This window comes from Gorilla gorilla, chromosome 18 (assembly GCF_029281585.2).
Source record: "Gorilla gorilla gorilla isolate KB3781 chromosome 18, NHGRI_mGorGor1-v2.1_pri, whole genome shotgun sequence".
In the NCBI taxonomy this organism is placed as follows: domain Eukaryota; kingdom Metazoa; phylum Chordata; class Mammalia; order Primates; family Hominidae; genus Gorilla; species Gorilla gorilla.
In genome coordinates this window covers 105778614-105798241 of record NC_073242.2, presented here as the reverse complement: position 1 = coordinate 105798241, position 19628 = coordinate 105778614, and the positions used below count along the sequence as shown (strand labels likewise).

The 19628-nt window shown below is 46.8% G+C and overlaps 1 protein-coding gene across 1 annotated transcript in view; it reads left to right on the top strand.

Moving 5' to 3' along the window:
• CFDP1 (craniofacial development protein 1) overlaps positions 1-15204 on the top strand; it is a 138950-nt gene extending 123746 nt beyond the window's left edge. The window contains exons 6-7 of the mRNA XM_004058001.5: positions 3504-3662; positions 14870-15204. Of these exons, the coding sequence (XP_004058049.3) occupies positions 3504-3662; positions 14870-14960 (250 nt within the window). The 3' untranslated portion in view covers positions 14961-15204. The remainder of the gene's footprint in view (positions 1-3503; positions 3663-14869) is intronic.
• The last annotated feature ends 4424 nt before the right edge of the window (positions 15205-19628 follow it).

Sequence of the window (19628 nt, the reverse complement as noted above, 5' to 3'; positions counted from 1 at the left end):
GCTGTTGAGAGCTGATGGGAGAATAAAAGTGAATTGTTCCCCTTAAAATCTCCAGTGTAGAAGCGCTCTAAAAAATACTTAGTTCTACAAAGATCTGATTCTCTTCCATGAATTGGTTCTGTAATCCACGTGACGTTGTTGACTTAATTGAGTGCTCACTGTTCACAGAACTCTATCAATGGGTAGAGAGGTTTGGAGACACAGGAACTTAAATAGCCACAGAAAGATAAAGACTACACGAGGAAAATAATTTTTCTCCCAAAATCCTTAGTTAGAGTCCCCTCAAAGCAGAACATAAGACAAGGATTTTGAGTGCAGGGAGTTTATTTGGGAAGTGATCCCAGGAAGCAGTTGTGAGTGGTGGAAAGAATGAGACAAGGAAGGAGGAAAAGTCAATGTAAGAGTACAATTCCAAGGCCACGAGGGCTTGATGCCACCAGAACTTCTGAGAAGCATTCCACCTCCTATAGCTACCTTGTGAGGGTAGGAGGCTGGCCGTTTAACCACCAGCTTTTGTGTTCCTTCAGGCTAGCCCCAATGGCTTGAGCTCCACCACCTGTCCAGGCAGTACTTGTGACATGCAGGCAGGCTCAGAGGAGACCCTGCAGCCAGAAATGGAAAGTCCTCATGCGTATGCCTTTGGTGGGGTGTTGTCAACAGTGAGTCTGCACTTGCCCAGAACCATCTAGTGCAGCTGCAGCTGAAATAAGAGTTCACAAGCATCTAAAGAAAAGATCAGTGTTCCCATATGAAAAGAACTGGTATGATAGAAATACCACCAGGGACACCTAATCTAGAGGTTAGGGAAGGCTTCCTGGAGGAAGTGGTTTTAAAGCTGAGATAAGGCTTAATATGGTGGCTTGTGCCTATAATCCCAGTACTTCGGGAGGCCAAGGCAGGAGGATTGCTTGAGTCCAAGAGTTTGAGACCAGCCTTGGGCAACATAGCAAGACCCTGTCTCTACAAAACATAAAAAAGATAGTTGAACGTGGTGGCACACACCTGTAGTCTCTGCAACTCAGGAGACTGAGGTGGGAGGATCACTTGACCCAGGGAGGTTGAGGCTGTAGTATGCTGTGATTTCACTGCTGTACTCTAGCCTGGGTAACAGAGTGAGAACCTGTCTCTAAAAAAGTAAATACATAAAAATTTATTTTATTATGTTTTAAAAAGGGGTCGGTGGGCCTGGGCACAGTGGCTCACACCTGTAATCCCAGCACTTTGGGGGGCCGAGGTGGGCAGATCACCCGAGGTCAGGAGTTTGAGACCAGCCTGCCCAGCATGGCAAAACCCCGTCTCTACTAAAAATACAAAAAATTAGCCAGGCGTGGTGGCAGGTGCCTGTAATCCCAGCTACTTGGGAGGCTGAGACAGGAGAATCGCTTGAACCCGGGAGGCAGAGGTTGCAGTGAGCCAAGATCACGCAACTGCACTCCAGCCTGGGCAACAAGGGAGAAACTCCGTCTCAAAAAATAAAAATAAATAAAAATAAAAAGGGGTCAATGAAGAGACATTTAAGCAGAAAGACATGATAAGCTTTGTGTTTTGGAAAATTCAGTCTAATTACAGCATGTCACTAGATACCAGGATAGGGCCATTGAGTGAGGATGGGGAAAAACAGGTCAGGGAGGCCAGTAAAGAGGCTGTTCAATTATCCAGGTGATATAAGAATGAGAAGTCGGGCAGTAGCAGTAAGGAAGATGAGAAGGAAAAAGACTTGAGACACAGTAAGTTTCCATATCCCCACTCATGCTCCGTTCCTGGTAAAATGGTGAAAGAGAAAGTGTGTGTGTGTGTGTGTGTGTGTGATCACACGCACATATGACATTGTAGGGGTTGAGTTGTCTGGAAAACAGTGCTTAGAAGACATGAATTGAAAGCTCATAAAGAGCTATTTGGAGTTCTCTTAAGCAAACTGGGAAGTAAAGTAACTAATGAGAAAATCTCTCAAGTCACTTCTCATCTGGAGGTGAGATAGCGCAGTGCACCACCCTGAGAGTCGGGAGAGATCTTCCTTTGTCCCGGATCTGCATTGTCTATTGCTTTGACCCTTGTTTTATCATTTAACCTCTCTGAACTTTGTTTATTTGTCTAACTTAATACAAGGATGATGAAGCTTGCCCAGCCTATTCTGAGTTGATCTTAAGCTCAGCGTGTACTGGGGTGTGACCCAAAAAGGGAAGTTGACATCCTTTCTACTAAAGTTAATAGAATGAGAATGTTTAGGGTCATTGTTCAGTCCCAGCAGTCTGGTGTTCAGTGTGGACGTTGGCCTGTTGGCTCACACCAGGCAGAGGGGGTGAGTAGTCGTTCATCCTGCTTTGCGGCAGGGACGTGGGGTTTCGGAATGGGTTAGGGTGATACTAGGTTATTTCGAAGATGATCCCTTCCAACTCTGAGACTGGGTCCTGTGTCACAGGCCTTAGTGAGAGTTAGATGAGATCATGGCTACAAAAGCACTTGGAGAACAAACATTCTAGACAAGTAAAGGTATTATTATCAGTAGACCATGTGACATTAGCTCATAGTTTTTAAATGTTTAACTTCCTTGCATATCCCTGTGAGGCAGAAAATAACTTCCAAGTTCCTACATGCTGGTAGATGATTTCGTTTCATTTCATAAAGAGACCAAACCTTTCCTCATACCATCTTAACTGCATTTTGCTTTTCTTATTTTATTTCATATGTTTAACAATGACTGGAAACATTTGACCTGCCAAGACTTGAATTTGGGCATCTGGGGTTTCTCCCACTGTCCATGATAGCATCACCAGCAAGTGGAGCACAGGCTGTACATTCCCCGTGTGAGCTTTCGGAGTGAGGAATGTTCTCCACCTCCTGGAAAAAACAGGGCCCAACTCACAGGAGTTAAAAGGAAACTGATTTTAGAACCCTCTTACAGTACTGTGACTTTTCACTCATCAGTGTTGGGAACTGGTTCTCTTTCTCTTAAAAGAACCCCCTGGGGCTTTAAGCTTAAACGATGACAGTGACTCAGAGTGGCTCATGCTTATTGCACCTTGACGCTGTGCCAAGTGCTGTTTTAGCCCTTTACGTGTAAGATACACCACAGCCTGTGAGTAAGCATTTGCTTTGTAGATTAGGAAACCAAGGAACATGCAGTAAATAACTGGCCTAGAGTCACACAGTTAAGCTGGAAGTTGGACCTTGGCATGTGACTCCAAAGCCCTGCCTGAAGCGCTGCTTCTCCCCTCCTTGCAAGCAGAGGCCTGCCACACAGAGCCCACAGAGGTCTGAAGGAGGCAGGATTTCCTGTTCGTAGCTCAGGAGAGCAGACAGTGGTGTTAAGCAGGAAAAGCACATTAGAATTCCAGTTTACTTACAGTGCTCTCCACACCAGGAAGGAAATGCCCCAAATATGAACATGGCTTCCACTAAGATAAATGGCTCCAATCTAGGGGATTCCCATTTGCATCAGAAAAACTGTTAATCTAGAGATCAGAGTTTTTACCTGCTACATCTTTCATATTTTCTTTCCTTAGGTTAAAAAGATCAAGTGGCATGAGCAGCCTTTTGGGGAAAATTGGTGCCAAGAAGCAGAAAATGAGCACCCTTGAGAAGTCCAAACTGGACTGGGAGAGCTTCAAGGAGGAAGAGGGGATTGGTGAAGAACTGGCCATCCATAATCGAGGGAAAGAGGGGTAAGAAGGAGTAGGTTTTATGCCTTGGAAAATCCTCAGAACCCTGAAATCAAATGATTTATTGGAGACAAACTGCCCACTATAAGCAGGCAGGAGCTTTTCATGATGGAACTAAAAATGTGAGCACTTTGGTTTGTCAGTAAGGCTCTGTTCCAGTGTGGGGCAGGGCCTGTCACTGGGAAGGCCACTGCGGGTGGAGGGAAGGCGGGGCATGTGAGGAGTACTCTCAGGGCCAGTCACATCTGCCAAGCTGAATTTGCTGAATTACAGGTCCAGTGAACTGTAAGTTGCCTAGTGGTTGGATCTGGCCCGTGGTAGCAGCCTTGGCCTTATCTGAATCATTTGTCCTTCTGAGAAACCAAACTAGTTCAAATCCGTCAAAAACTGAGCCAATGGAATGCCTAGATGTTGCATTATTGTGAATTTTTTTTTGTCTGTGTCATTATGGCCTGGGGTGGGGCTTTACCCTTGGCTATAGCCTGTGTGATAGGCCAGGCCCTCAGACAGCACCCCAGGCCATCACTTGCACCTCTTTCTCTTCGCTGTGGAATACAAAGAGAATGTTCATAACCTATGTATTCAGTTGTAAAAAGGGTCCTTTCCTTGTCATATTTGTCTTACTGGTGATTAAACAAAAAATCAAGAAAGAAATGGTGGCCAGGCATGGTGGTTCACACCTGTAATCTTGGCACTTTCGGAGGCCGAGGCGGGCAGATCACTTGAGGTCAGGATTTCGAGACCAGCCTAGCCAACCTGGCAAAACCCCATCCTACTAAAAATATAAGAATTAGCCAGGCATAGTGGTGCACGCTTGTAATCCCAGCTACTTGGGAGGCTGGGACAGGAGGATCACTTGAACCCACTAGGTGGAGGTTGCAGTGAGCCAAGATCGAACCACTGCACTCCAGCCTGGGTGACAGAGCAAGACTGTGTCTCAAGAAAGAAAGAAAGAGAGAGAAAGGAAAAGAAAAGAAAGAAAAGGTGTTCATAAGTACTTACGGACCTCAGAAGGCACTAAGGAAGTTACCACAGAAGTGGCTTCATGGCTCAAAATCAACAGTCCTCACCCCTAGCCATGAAAGGAAATGTTGAGTGTCCCACGCGAGAGCCCTGGCTGCTCGGCAGCTCTGCTTCTTACCAGTAAGCTCTTCTCCACCAGCATACTGGACACCTCTGAGGCTCAGCTCCTTTACCAATAAAACTGGGATAATGATACCATCCTCACTATGTGGTTGTGATGATCTCATGAGATAATATATGTATTGCTTACGTATATGTAATATACATAAAGCACTTTACAGAACACCTGTCACATAAAGGCTTGCATTAAGTCCAAGTCATTCAAGTTTTTTTTAAGAGGCAGGGTCTCACTATGTTGCCCAGGCTGGTCTCAAACTTTTGGGCTCAAACGATCCTCCTGCCTCGGCCTCCTATGTAGCTAGGACTACAGGGGCACACCCCTGCACCCAGCTCATTCAGTTTATTAATGATAGACAAAGGATTTATTGGGGGGGGTCATATTTCTAAATTAGGCTTCAAGATTATCTAAATGAACCTGGAAGCTGACCAGTATGTTTTTTTTTTTTTCCCTAAACATACATACATACATACATTTATTTATTTATTTATTTATTTATTTAGAGATGGAGTCTCACCCTGTCACCCAGGCTGGAGTGCAATGGCGTGATCTTGGGTCACTGCAACCTCTGCCTCCCGGGTTCAAGCGATTCTCCTGCCTCAGCCTCCCGAGTAGCTGGGATTACAGGCGCGCGCCTACACGCCCAGCTAATTTTTGTATTTTTAGTAGAGACGGGGTTTCCCCATGTTGGGCAGGCTGGTCTCAAACTCCTGACCTCGTGATCCACCCGCCTCGGCCTCCCAAAGTTCTGGGATTACAGGTGTGAGCCACCACGCCCAGCCCCAAAAAAAACATTTTAAACAGCTTCGTGAGCTTGTTTAACTAGCAGACTTCTAGATCAGTCTAAGCTGGAATGCTACAGGACAGGCAGAGGGGGCCAGAGTGATCAAGGGAAGACTCCGGATGAAGTGCAGTGTTTGTCTCTTCACGAGTGGTAGCTCTGACATGCGCCCCAAACCTCTCCATTCACATTCAGCTCCAGTAACTCGCAGCTCTGTCCTGTTCTCCACTCTTGCACAGTGATCTGAGACAGCAGAGGAACTATCAGCGTGTGCTACACATTATTGCTTCTCTGAATATTGATTATATGAGTTGGACAGTGTTAACTCTGCTTGAGTTAATAGAGGTCTTAGAAAAGTAAGGAGTGATGGGATCAGTGGCTCACTCCTGCAATCCCAGCACTTTGGGAGGCCAAGGCAGGAGGACTGCTTGAGCTCAGGACCAGCCTGGGCAACATAGCAAGACCTTGCCTCTACTAAAAATCAAAAACATTAGTTGGACGTGGTGCACACCTGTAGTCCCAGTTACTTGGGAGGCCGAAGTGTGAGGATCGCTCACCTCCAGAAGATTGAGGCTGCAGTGAGCTCTGATCGCACCAGTGCATTTCAGCTTGGGTGAAAGAGTGAGACCCTGTCCCAAAAAATAAAAATTTTCAATTAAAAAAAAAGTAAGGAATGGTGCTATTAAAGATAGGAAGAGTTAACAAAATGTAGACTGGAAGGGAAAGCACGATTAAAAAGAACATCTGCCTAGTGAGAACTTTTCAGGCAGTGGAAAGTCACATAACTGGGTTAGGGAACAACTAACTAATACCATCCTCCTTTATGCTCTGCTTTTCCCTCCTTTGCTTGAGGCTTCTCCCCTCATTCGCCCAGCCAGATTCCACAGATGTGACTGCATGTTTCCAGTGCAGATCTACTGGCTCTGTGCTCTGCCTCAGCCCTTCTCATCTGCCTTCTTAAGTGCCCAGCCCCACATCTCCACTCACTCTCCTTTTCTGGCTCCTGCAGATGGATTAAAGGAGCCCAGCCCCTAGGCCAGTGAAGGGACTGGAGCTCTGTTCCTCACCTTGGCTGAGCATGAGAATCCTCTGGTGACATTTTCCTAAGTTCAGGTGACCACCTCTGTACACAGCTGCTGAATCAAGAATCTAGAACAGGTAGGTCACAAATATCTGCATCTTTAAATTTTACTTCTCAGGTGATTCTCATGCACAGCCAAGGTTGAGAATCACTAGACCACAGGTTCAAAATTCTAGAGGCATAAGACAGGTACAGTGACATGCACCCATAGTCCCAGCTACTCACTGCACTCCAGCCTGGACAACAGAGAAAGACCCTGTCTCTTTACCAAAAAAAAAAAAAGACACAACAAAACTCTAATGTTGAGAAAAAAGAAACTTAAAGCAAGGAAATGAAGACACAGACACAGGCTCTGGGCAGGCTGTCACCTGAGTAGGCTGCAGGTTTTTGGGGAAGAATTATACAGGCACCTCCTCGAGGCTCCAGCCTTCTACTTCTAACCAAGTCAGAGCCATGCGAGCACTTGTTTTATAATGATTCATTGCCCTTGCCCAGTTCATGCACTCTTCTGTATGTATATTATGTTTTACAATAAACAATTCAAATCTTGGCTCTTCCCATACCATAGGTACTAGCCCCATTTTCTTCATATATAAAGTAGAAACATTTTAATATACCTCTCGTGATTATTGTGGGAATTAAATAAGTAGAAGAAAGGCCGGGCATGTTTATCAATAGGAATCTTCTCCCTTTTCCATGAGTCCTGTGCTCACTTTTCTTTCTCCCACCTGCCATTACTGACCTCACCATGCCTCGGGCCTTACTGGAAAGCTAGATGCTTTATTCCTTTAAGTTTCTTCCTGATGTGTTCCTGCCAACTCTTCAGGAATATTTTCCACAGCGGTGGGAAGTAGAGCTTGGTGGCATCTCCTCCCAGAATCCCTGGCTGGCTTTTTTTCCCTCCCTGGGCCTTTAAACTTGGGAAGTCCCAGGGCCGGGCCCTGGGCAGTCATCTCTTCCTCCCCAGGAAAGCTCACTAGTTGCAAGTTGCAGCTACCATTCTCTACTGAAGACTGAAAAAAAAAAAAAAAAAAAAAAGTATCCCCTGCCCTGACCATTCCACTGAGCTCCAGGCTTACATTTCAGCTGTTAGTTGACATCACCTTCTGGTTGTCCAAGACACATCAAACTTAACTTTCAAAACCAAATACTTGCTTTCCCTCCATAAACAGAACCCTCATTCCTCAGAATTCTTAGAAAATGGCACATCACTGTCTACCCTACTGTTAAAAGAAAAACTTGGGGCCAGGCATGGTGGCTCACGCCTGTAATCCCAACACTTTGGGAGGCCGAGGCAGGCAGATAACCTGAGGTCAGGAGTTCGAGACCAGCCTGGCCCACATGGTGAAACCCCATCTCTACTGAAATACAAAAATTAGCCGGGCGTGGTGGTGGGCACCTGTAATCCCAGCTACTCGGGAGGCTGAGGCTAGAGAATTGCTTGAACCCGGGAGGCGGAGGTTGCAATGAGCCGAGATCATGCCGTTGCACTCCAGCCTAGGCAACAAGAGCGAAACTCTGTCTCAAAAAAAGAAAAACTTGGGCTTCATCCTTGATTTCCTGTCTTTCCACCAACATCCCACAAGTCCAATTGATGGTTTCATCACAGAATACTTCAGCTTATTTCTATTCGCGCAGCCCCACTACCACCACCCCAGTACAGGCCGCAGACATCTGCTCCGCTCCCTGCTTCTACCTCTGTACCCTTTCATCCATTCTCCACCCAGCAGCAGAAGCAGTCATTTAAAAATACCATTTTTCATCTCTTCCCTGTGGAACGCCCCCGGGTAACCCTTCAAATCAGTGTTAACCAGGCCCTCCCCAAGCTGTCCCCTGCCTACCTCTGTCCTCTTCTCCCCCAGCTCGCTGCAGCCCAGCCTCACTGTCTCTGTGTAGTGCTCCTTCCCCAGGAGGCTCTGGTTTGTCATCCAGGGCTCTATGCGGATGGCACTCTAGAGTACCCCCACCCAAGGAACCCTCAGTCACATTACCTGGTTTGATTTTCTCCGTGACACTTACTATCATCTGATGCATGTTGTCACGTTTTGTTCATCTATGAACATGTTTTGTTACCTCAGGGTAAGTCCCTGAGGGCAACTTCTTGTTCCCTATTCTGTTACCAGCCCAGAGCAGGTGCTGCACCATGGCAGTGTCTAAACACCCATCCCACTAGCTAGCAGATAGTCATGGCTTTTGTTTGGCGGTCTAGTAGGATTAGAATTTTTTTTTTTTTTTTTTTTTTGAGATGGAGTCTCGCTCTGTTCCCCAGGCTGGAGTGCAGTGGCGCGATCTCAGCTCACTGCAAACTCCGCCTCCCGGGTTCACGCCATTCTCCTGCCTCAGCCTCCTGAGTAGCTGGGACTACAGGCGCCTGCCACCACACCCGGCTAATTTTTTGTATTTTTTTTTTTTTTTTTAAGTAGAGATGGGGTTTCACCGTGTTAACCAGGATGGTCTGGATTTCCTGACCACATGATCCACCCACCTCAGCCTGCCAAAGTGCTGGGATTACAGGTGTGAGCCACTGCACCCGGCCAAGTAGGATTAGAATTAATCACCCAGAAAAGAAGAGCATAATACATCAGAATGATGTTTCCATCCAGGCGTCATTTCAGTCAGCAGAGTTAGTTGAAGTGCCTGTACCGGAGACAGTCATTTCTCCAGCAAAGAATTGCTGCTTTTCCTCTGAGCTCCAGACTCCCAGGGCCCAGTACAGCATTCCAGGATCAGCCCTGCAGTCCTGTAACCCATTACACAGGTTTCTTGGTGGTGATCAGCAGCAGCAGCTTGGCATCTAGCAGTGCTAAGGCGGGGGCCAACTGACTTAAGGGGAGGAATCCATGCATAGAGAAGAGAAACACTGGCTAGTGCCAGCTGCTGCTGTCTGACCAATCAATTGAAGGTTACAACTGGAGACCAGGTGTTTTTGTGAGTTGGAGCAGCATGAAGGAGGGACTGAAGAAAATAATTTCCTTTCTCCAAAAAAATATATTTTCATGACCCCTCAGGGTCACTCTTTCAGAACCAGCACAACCTGGAGGTGATAGGGGAAGAAGGCAGTGGAGAAGAAACTTAATTAGAAACCGCCCTTCCAGTCTAACCCTTGAGATGTTTGCAAGTTAAATCCTCCTTAAGGGGGGAGGTGTACTATTGGGCAAACTGCTTCTTTCAACTGCATTTCTCGAGGCAGCAAAGTCCGTATCTCTGTACATCATTCCCAGAGCTTTATTCTAGCCTCGGAGTGCTTCCGTAGCCCATGCTTTGTGGTGTTGGAAAATGCATTTACCCACTTTTTGTCCTGTGTCTGTGCTGCCTTGAATGCTCACTTGGGGAACAGAATGCTGGCTTTGTCTGGGCAGCATGATAGTAATGCAGCTTTGGAGTGTCCTCAGTGACTGCCTCAGGTTTCCCTGCACTTCCCTGTGCTCTCCCTCTTCCTGACCAGCGGTGCAGGAGGCATCTCAGGGACTTCAGCCAGGGTGGCTACGTCGGGTCAGCACTCCGTTGGGCCTTACCACACTCAAAGGCCCTCTGTCCTCCTGCAGGGTGGGTTCCCAGATACAGGTTGAATATCCCTTATCTGAAATGCTTGGGACTGGAAGTGTTTTAGATTTCAGACCTTTTTCAATTTTGAAATATTTGCTTTTACATCATCAGCAATCTTGGGGATGGGACCCAAGTTTAAACAAACACAGAATTCATTTGTTTTGTATGTACCTTATACACAAAGCCTGGAGGTAATTTTATGCAGTATTTTAAATAATTTTGTGCTTGAAACAAAGTTTGTGTTCATCGAACCATCAGAAAGCAAAGACGTCAGGTGTGGAATTTTCCACTTGTGTCTTGTCAGTGCTTTAAAAGTTTCTGATTTTGGAGGACTTCAGATTTCGGATTTTTGGATTTGGGATGCTCGCCTTGTACTGACATGTTCCCTAGTAGCATTTTCTACCTTTCTCTTGTCCTCTGCTTCCATTTCTCCCTCCCTTTTCATTGGCCTAGATCTCAGGGAAATTGGTGGCAGATAAATAATTTGGGTTGGAAGATTCAAAAGATGTCAGAGCCTGTTGTGCCTAACCTGGTTCTAAAAGGAAAAACTAGAAAATCCCTTAGGTTCTTAGCATATTTTATTAAAGAAAGTGAAGAGCCTTTTAAATGGGCCACAGAAGGCAATGGAAGCAGAAAGCGATGATGCATCCCCCACCACTAGGCTTCCCTGTGGACTGGGCTGAGTCATGCTGGGCCCCCAAAAGGGCTGCGCACAGGCCAGAAAAGCACCTGGACGCATCAAGAGCAAGAGCCATGATTCCCATTGCACTTGTCCTTAGGTGGGTCTGTTCTGGGACCGTGACCCATTTAAAGTGCATGAAAATGTCCTGAGTCTCAGTGGCCACCTTTGAGGAGGTGGCCTTTCTAATGAGCCCTTCCTCTTTCAGGGACATTTAGTCTCTTGGTCTCTGTTCCAGTTGCCCTGGGTTTTGAGGTTCTGTAGAGGTAAAGTCAAGTCAGAAGAAATGTGAAGCAAGACCGGGCAGAGTGGCTCACGGCTGTAATCCCAGCACTTCGGGAGGCTCAGGCGGGCAGATCACTTGAGGCCAGGAGTTCAAGACCAGCCTGACCAACATGGCAAAACCCCATCTCTACTAAACACACACACACACACACACACACACACACACAGGAGTTCAAGACCAGCCTGACCAACATGGCAAAACCCCATCTCTACTAAAAACACACACACACACACACACACGCGCACGCACACACACAAACAAACACACAAAAGAAATGGGAAGCAAGAACCCCAAGCCCATGACAACTCCCATAGCTATTTTTTGTTTTATTGTATACAAAGCACTTCTCACAGTTTCATTGTATTGCCAGAGGGTTATTGTAATTGTTATTCTGTTTTACAGAGAAGGAAAAAAAGGCACAGAAAATTAAGTATCTTGCCCAAAGTCACACAAAAACTAAATGTCAGAGCTACTGTCATTCTTAGTACCTTTTCTGTCTCTTGGCAGTGGGAGAGTCCATATCAAGTAGTTTTGTTTATGGTCAGCTCTTGGCAGTAAACCAAGGCCGTCACAGGCATCCTGTTAGCAACTGCAGATGGCTGTGAATCGGGGAATAGTCACCAGACCTGCCTTGATGGCCTTTGTCTGGGTTGCCCTTGAGAATTCAGTTGCATCCTGCACGTGTTCCCCTCACTGCTGCCTGAGGCCTCCCTAAACCTAAACTCCGACTGCACCTGCCTGTTTAGCACCCAACCTGGGCTTCACTCTTGATAGTCTCAGAGTCAGCTGGACCCAACACAGCTTCTGGGAACGTGCAGGACCTTTATTCATACCCAGTTAGCATCCTCATTTAAGTGTCACTTCTTATTTACAGGAAAATCAGGGCTGGGCCCGATGGCTCTCACCTGTAATCCTAGCACTTGGGAGGCCAAGATGGGAGGATTGCTTGAGCCCAGGAGTTCGAGACCAGCATGGGCAACATGGAGAGACCCTATCTTTACAAAAGATTTAAAATTAGCCAGGTGTGGTGGTGTGTGCCTGTGGTCCCAGCTACCTGAGAGGCTGAAGCAGGAGGATTTTTTGAGCCTGAGAGGTCGAGGCTGCAGTGAACTGTGTTTGCACCACTGCACTCCAGCCTGAGCCACAAAGCAAGACCCTGTCTCAAAAAAATAAAGTCAGGAAGAAAGACCCCAAATGCTTAAAGCCACATACTTACTCCTTCCCTCCACCTGATCTCCCAGACAGGTAGCACTGGAAGATGGCTCTTGAAACATACCCTAAATTCCTTTTACACCCCCAGGCGAACAACAGCACAGCAAGATCTCATGCTAAGGCTCACCTCTCTTTTTTCTGCTAGCACTTCCAAGGGACAGTTAAAGTGCAATGCTGTCAAAATCCTGGTCCCCGTGGTAGTGAGCCTCCCTTGGGCTGGTGGGGCTGGGGTGGAAAGATGACCAGTTGTAGTGAACGTGCCTCTGAGGCCATTTTGGTTAGCCCCCACTGGAGAATCACGGGTCTCTTAGTGGGAGGTGGGAAGTAAGTTTGTTGTTAGATGTCTACACTTCCCTACCTGTCTTCCCTTTTTCTCTTTTTATCTAAAGGGGTCCATGCTGTCTGCAGCTTCCCTGACTGCCAGGGACTCTGAAGTTCGAATTCAACCAGGCAGCCTGTATTTTTATTTGTTAAATCTGACAACCCTGACCCCAAGGGCTTTTATCAAACCTAAGAGCAGGTCCTGTCGTTGTGTTTCCAGCCATTCTGGCCTCATTGACGGTTTTGACACAGCAGCTTAGTACCTGAGCCAGACCAGGTCTTTTGGTTCCTCATTGCTGAAACCATAAGTCCAGACTTGGGCCATCTACTGTCCTTAGGAGCCTGTTGAAAGCTTGCTTCCTAAAACCATGACAACAACATTACCTATCATTTTATTGAGTACCTGCTCTGTGCCCCGTGTGATGTAGACACTATTTTATTTAATCCACACAACAGTCCTTCAGAGTGGAGACGACTAGCCATTATTTATTATCTTTATTACAGATTAGGAAACAGAACTAGCAAGGTTAAGTGACTTGCAGAGTCACAGACAGCAAATGACAAAACTCAAACCTCCAGCCCTCTGGCCTCAGAGCCTGTACATTTCTGGCCAGCCCTCCAGAAGGGTCAGGGTAGTCAGGCCTAGCTGGAAATGAGGTAGGATGGATGGTACTTCCTAGGATGCTGTTGGAAGGGAAAGCAAGGCCCTGGACTCAGCAGGGGAACACAGGTTTCTGAACCTGGTAGCATTCTCACTATAAATGTAATGACTTTGTAATGACAGATGCATATTTTCCACAGTGCAACAAAAGAAAAATTAGTGCAGAGATTCAATTATGTCTCCCATTTTCCATGGCAATTTTTGCTCTCTCCATAGATTAATTAGCGGCAGAGATCTCCTCCGCCCAGGCAAATCGCAGCACGCTTTATGGTGAGGAGGCGCATTAAGATGCAGCTGTGTCTCATTAAGCAGCCAGCCTCACTCCCAGCAAGCGTGCCTGTGCTTCAGCCCTTGCTGCTTTCCCGTCCTGCCTGGAGGACAGAGGGAAAGTTTGCTGAACCCAACCAGATTAGGGAGCAGAGTGTCCACCTTTCAAGGGGATCCTTGAAAGGAGAGATCAGAGGCCCTTAAACTCATTCTCTTAGAGGCATTTAGGGAAAGAGTTCTCCTGTCATCTTAGCAGAAGCAACCTAGACCCAAAGAGGGTGGAGGATACCGCGGAGAGGAGAAAAGGATGAGGGGAAGAAAAGAGCTCAAAGCAGTTAAATCACTTCTAAAGTGTGCACTTTATGAACCTCAGCTCACTTCACCTTCACAGCAGTCCTGTGAGGTCATTTTTACTGTCTTCTTTCCTTCATTACCACATGCCCCCTTTTCATGTTTTGATGTATGTATGCAGGAGGCGTAGCTTTCTCTTACCCACCAATTCAACACACCACTAAAGCCAAGAAAAACAGCATCACCATGCTGCTGTAGAGAAAAGTGAGGCTCAAAGATGTCATTCCTTTGCCCAGCTAATCAGTGAGCTAGAGCTAGGACTTGAACCCATGCTTGTGTAAACCGGTGTTCTTTCTTCTTCCCTTAAAGTCTTGTTAGAAAATTGCAACATCAGGCCGGGCGCGGTGGCTCACGCCTGTAATCCCAGCACTTTGGGAGGCCAAGGCGGGCGGATCACGAGGTCAGGAGATCGAGACCATCCTGGTTAACACAGTGAAACCCCGTCTCTACTAAAAAATACAAAAAATTAGCCGGGCGTGGTGGCGGGCGCCTGTAGTCCCAGCTACGCGGGAGGCTGAGGCAGGAGAATGGCGTGAACCCGGGAGGCGGAGCTTGCAGTGAGCCGAGATCGCGCCATTGCACTCCAGCCTGGGCGACAGAGCGAGACTCCGTCTCAAAAAAAAAAAAAAAAAAAAATTGCAACATCTTCCTGCCACCCAGCCTCTAATATACTTTCTCATTGATAAGCTGTTGCCTTCCTTTTATTTTCACCATCCTTGTTTAGACCAAATGTGAGTGGTTTGGATTGTACTGGAAGAGTCATGGGTGGTCACTCTCGGCACCATTTACTGTAACTTAGTTTATCCCTGGGGGATGGGACTGTGTAGGGGAGGAGTTTCTCCTACTGGATTCTACTGACAAACACTGTTTTCATCTTCTTCTAGGTACATTGAACGGAAAGCCTTCCTCGACCGAGTGGATCACAGGCAGTTTGAAATTGAGCGAGATCTCAGGCTGAGCAAAATGAAACCTTGATGTTACGGGCTAAATCAAGAGCAGCTTAATCCTGTTTACAATGTGAGCTTTTTGTGCGTCTGTGAAATGTTTTACAGTGTTTCTCATCATCTGTTTCCCAGCAAGGTCTTTTTTTTTCTACATTGAAGTTCTGTCTATGTATCTTAATCACAAATGGTTTCATTCACTTTACTTTTAAAAATTTGTCCTTAAATGAATAAATAAAATAAAAGTTGGTCCTGTGAGAGGATAATGAAGATGACAACCTCACTCACCTTCCCTTTATTCTGCCGCAAAGTCCCACCCAGTTCAAGACAGCACATTCCAGGTCTGTCCAGGCTGGCAGAGGTCTTGCCAGGCATGGTGAAGATAGCTGACCGACCTGGGTGTGAATTTTCCGGGGCCAAGAGGCTCTTTCTGCAGCCAGCCTTGCCCCGAAGACCTAGAGGAGGCGGCTCACTAGAGTGACTGGAATGCCAGGCCCCTTCGCAGCTTGTTCTTATTTCCACTTGGGCTTCTCTTCTGATCTCTCTTTCTCCTGAATGGATTCCTACTGATGGCATGTAAGGCTGAAAATAAGGATATATTATTGCTGAATTAGCTGTTTTTTCCCTTCAGCCTTTTTCCTCTTCCCAAAGAAAAGTTAAATTCAGATATGCTCCCACTTCAATAATTCATTAATTTTTAGTTTGTCAAAGAATATTCTGAAGGATTTTCTTTTTTATACTCATAAGAAAATGTAAATTACAAACTTCCTGCTTAGAGTCAGACATTCTTTGCAGAACAGCGGGGAGGAGAGTAAGAGAGTAACATCTTCAGTGAAGAGGGAAAGAGGGATAGAGACTGTTCATGTTAATAAGCAGGAAACCCCACAACCTGCTTCTGGTGTGTGTGCCTGCATGTGCATGTGTGTTACCCGAGTACCATGACAGGTTTGGGTGATGACAGGTTACCTAAGACTGTATTCCATTTCTTGCTGTACCAGCTTTGTGGCCCTGACCACAGGTCATTTTTCTGTGCCTCCATTTTCTGGTCTGCAAATGGCATGAATAACACTAGTACCTCCAAGGGGTGGAGTAAGCTAATGACACACCCGTCGGGTGTGAGTACTAGTTTATGGCAGGTCTCCCAATGTAGGCCTCTAATGTGGTGGGAATTCATAGCAACAAAGACCCGACTGTTAACACTAGATGGTTCTGGGCTATGGATCTTATTACTCAGAAAGGTAGTTTACAAGCTAAATTTGAACACAATGTCTATTCACATCCCCTCTGATAAATAATTCTAAGTGATTGTAGAGCATTTCAGGCCAGCGTCACAACAGGCGGCCTGCGAGGTCTTAGTTATGGTCCCAAATGAGACATAATAACTGAGGAAGGTGGGCGAGGTGGCTCATGCCTGTAATCCCAGCACTTTGGGAGGCCGAGGCAGGTGGATTGCTTGAGCTCAGGAGTTCAGGATCAGCCTGGGCAACATGATGAAACCCTGTCTTCACCAAAAATACAAAAAGAAATTAGCCAGGCATGGTGGTGCATGCCTGTAGTCCCAGCTACTCAGGAGACTAAAGTGGGAGGATCACTTAAGCCCTGGAAGTTGAGGCTGCAGTTAGCCAAGATCGTGCCATTTCACTCCGGCCTGGGCAAAGGGAGCGAGATCCTGTCTCAAAAACAAAAAAAGAATAACCTAAGAGCTGCCAGTATTTTGATTAGAGGACATCCAGACCTTCAGGAGGTAGCAGCCAAGATTTGATGTGAATGTCCTCCCACATGGTACTCTCTGGCTCATCATCCGTCATTCACCACCATTTGGCAACTGTTTCCCTAACTCTTCTCTGGAGTTCTGAGTCCCTTTTCCATTGCGTTTCACATAGTTCTTCATCTCAGCAGCCAGTGTCTCAGCAACACGTGAGTTGGCTCTTTCCCTATTTGAAAAATGATCTGAAATCCAATAGAATGAATGGTGCTGAGTTCATAGTAAGTTAGGGTTTTTCTTTTTAGCAAATGTTAACACCTGTGAAGCCTAAGGGATTAAGACAAAAGCTGCAAAGCCTGCTGGGTTCTTCTCACAGGTGGGTTTGCTATTCCTGTTTTGCTCCAAGCCATGAAAGGAGAAGTCAGATGTGTCACTGAAAGTCGTAACTGTGTGCTTGGGCCCTGCCTGTCTTGTTCAGGATCCAGCCCCCCCACAGGTTTCTCCATCTGTACCTGTGTTAAGTTAATGTCATGATTCTGGAGAAAGGTCGGTTCCTTTCTGCTATTGATTGGTGCCCCTTTTCCCAGCAGGGTTGCTGCCCACATCTGACCTCCACACAATCACCCATTACCTCTCCATGAGTCTTTTAGAAAGCCCCTCTAGTCTAGTCTTTTTTGACAGATTCTGGCTGCCTGTCAGGGAATACATGGCTATTTGCATCAATCCTATTACAGGTGCCCTGTTTCCCAATTTGTAGATCCCTGCTTCGGAGTCTCACACTTTCCCACTTTAAAGTGTGCTGGTTGCCTTGACTTCAGCTGTCACTCTCTTGGTCTACATGGAACCTCTTTAAAAGCCTCCTGTACTGACCTCACTTCATCTCACTGATAAACCACTTACTCTGACTGATACATGTGCATCTGTATGTATGTATTATGTATACCTGTGTCATCTTACAATGAGGGTTCATATCAGACTTTCATTTATGTCTCACTGGCCATAGCTGGGTCATTGAACTGCCTCTAGCTGTAGGGAAGGCTGGAAAAGTGAGTGTCATGGAAAACAGGCAAGGCAGGGTGGGGAGGTGAGCCCTGGGGGACTGCCCACACTCTCCTAGAACAGCCTGAGCACATCAAAGTCCTTCCTTAGAGCCTCTGACAATTTTTTTTTTTTTTTTTTGAGATGGAGTCTCACTTTGTTGCCCAGGCTGGAGTGCAGTGGTGCAACCTTGGCTCACTGCAGCCTCCACCACTTGGGTTCAAGTGATTTTCCTGCTTCAGTCTCCCAAGTTGCTGGGGTTACACAACCACGTCTGGCTAATTTTTGTATTTTTAGTAGAGATGGGGTTTCACCATTTTGGTCAGGCTGGTCTCAAACTCCTGACCTCAGGTGAACCACCCACCTTGGCCTTCCAAAGTGTTGGGATTACAATGGCCATGAGTGTGGTAGAGGGGACCCTGGTACAGGAAGGAGGTCCTCTCTGCCTCCTAAGATCCTGTGCCTGTTTTTCTTTTCTTTCTTCTTCTTTTTTTTTTTTTTTTTTTTTTTTTTTTTTTTGAGACAGGGTCTTGCTCTGTTGCCCAATTAGTGCAGTGGCATGATCATGGTTCACTGTAGCCTCAACCTCTTGGGCTCAAGAGATCCTTTCATCTCAGCCTCCCAGGCAGCTAGGACCACAGGTATACACCACTGCACCCAGCTAACTTTGTAATTTTTTGTAGAGATGGGCACTCACTGTGTTGCCCAGGTTGGTCTTAACTATGCCTGTTTTAACAACTTGGAAACCAAGCTTTGCAGATTCTGACACCTCATCTTCCCAGACTCTGAAGGGCCTGCTCTGGCCCTTTGTTTTTACTCCTTACTGTTGTGGATCAAGTTCAAGGGACAGGAGAACTGGCCAGCAAGAGAGGGTCCTTGGGCATTAGCAGTGGGTATCTACAAATGGGTGGCTGTTTCTTGTAGGTGTAAGCCAGGCCCCAGGAGGCAGGAGTCTTCTCAAGCCCTGCCTGACCATCCCCATGGGCTGGGTGCTGTGACTGCGGAATGGAGCAGGCCTTTGGCACCAGCCAGTGACCCAGGCAGAGGACCAAGCAGGTGGGTGTCCATGGGGTTGCCTAAGACGGGGATGGACCACTCTTGGGTATTCCTCTCGGTCATCTGTGCTGCCTGAGCCCATCTGTGCCCTCAGTGGGACCTACCTTCTCAGCCAGCATTGCTACCTGTCCCATCCTCTTCCTACCTCATGCTCAGAGGACTGAGCCTCCTCAGCAAATGCCTAGCCTTTCTCAGTGGACCCACCGAGACCAGGCTGGTGGGTGGGACTGATTAAAGTGTGTCTGCCCTCAATCAAGAATCACCTTTTCGGCCAGGCACAGTGGCTCACGCCTGTAATCCCAGTACTTTGAGAGGCTGAGGCAGGCAGATCGCTTGAGGCCAGGAGTTTGAGACCAGCCTGGGCAACATACAGCGAGACCCTATCTCTGCAAAAAATTTAAAAATTAGCTGGACATAGTGGTGTGTGGCTGTGATCCCAGCTACTTGGGAGACTGAGGTGGGAGGATCACTTGAGCCCGGGGAGTCAAGGTTGCAGTAATCTGTGATTGCGCCCTTGCCGTCCAGTCTGGGCGACAGAGCAAGACCCTGTCTCAAAAACAAACAAAAAAATCACCTTTTTTTAAATTACAAGTCTGATTTGAACCATGACAGACACGATCCTGCCCACAATTTTTAAGAACAAGTGACTAATATTTTATCTAGCCCTCACATCCACATTTAGTGAAAACTCATCTAACTCCCAAAGGAAGTGATATCCCTTTATCCAGGAGTTGGAAATTGTCAAGGAAACTGTTTGCAGGAAGTGGGAAGTGGAAAGAGTGAGTCAGTGCTAAGAGGTGTTTGGCAGCCTTCTGCAGGGCATAGTGCTTGTCCCCTGCTGTGGTGTGAATGGCTGACAAGGACAGTGCAAGGACACCTTCTTAGCTGGTCCTGTGGAGTCCA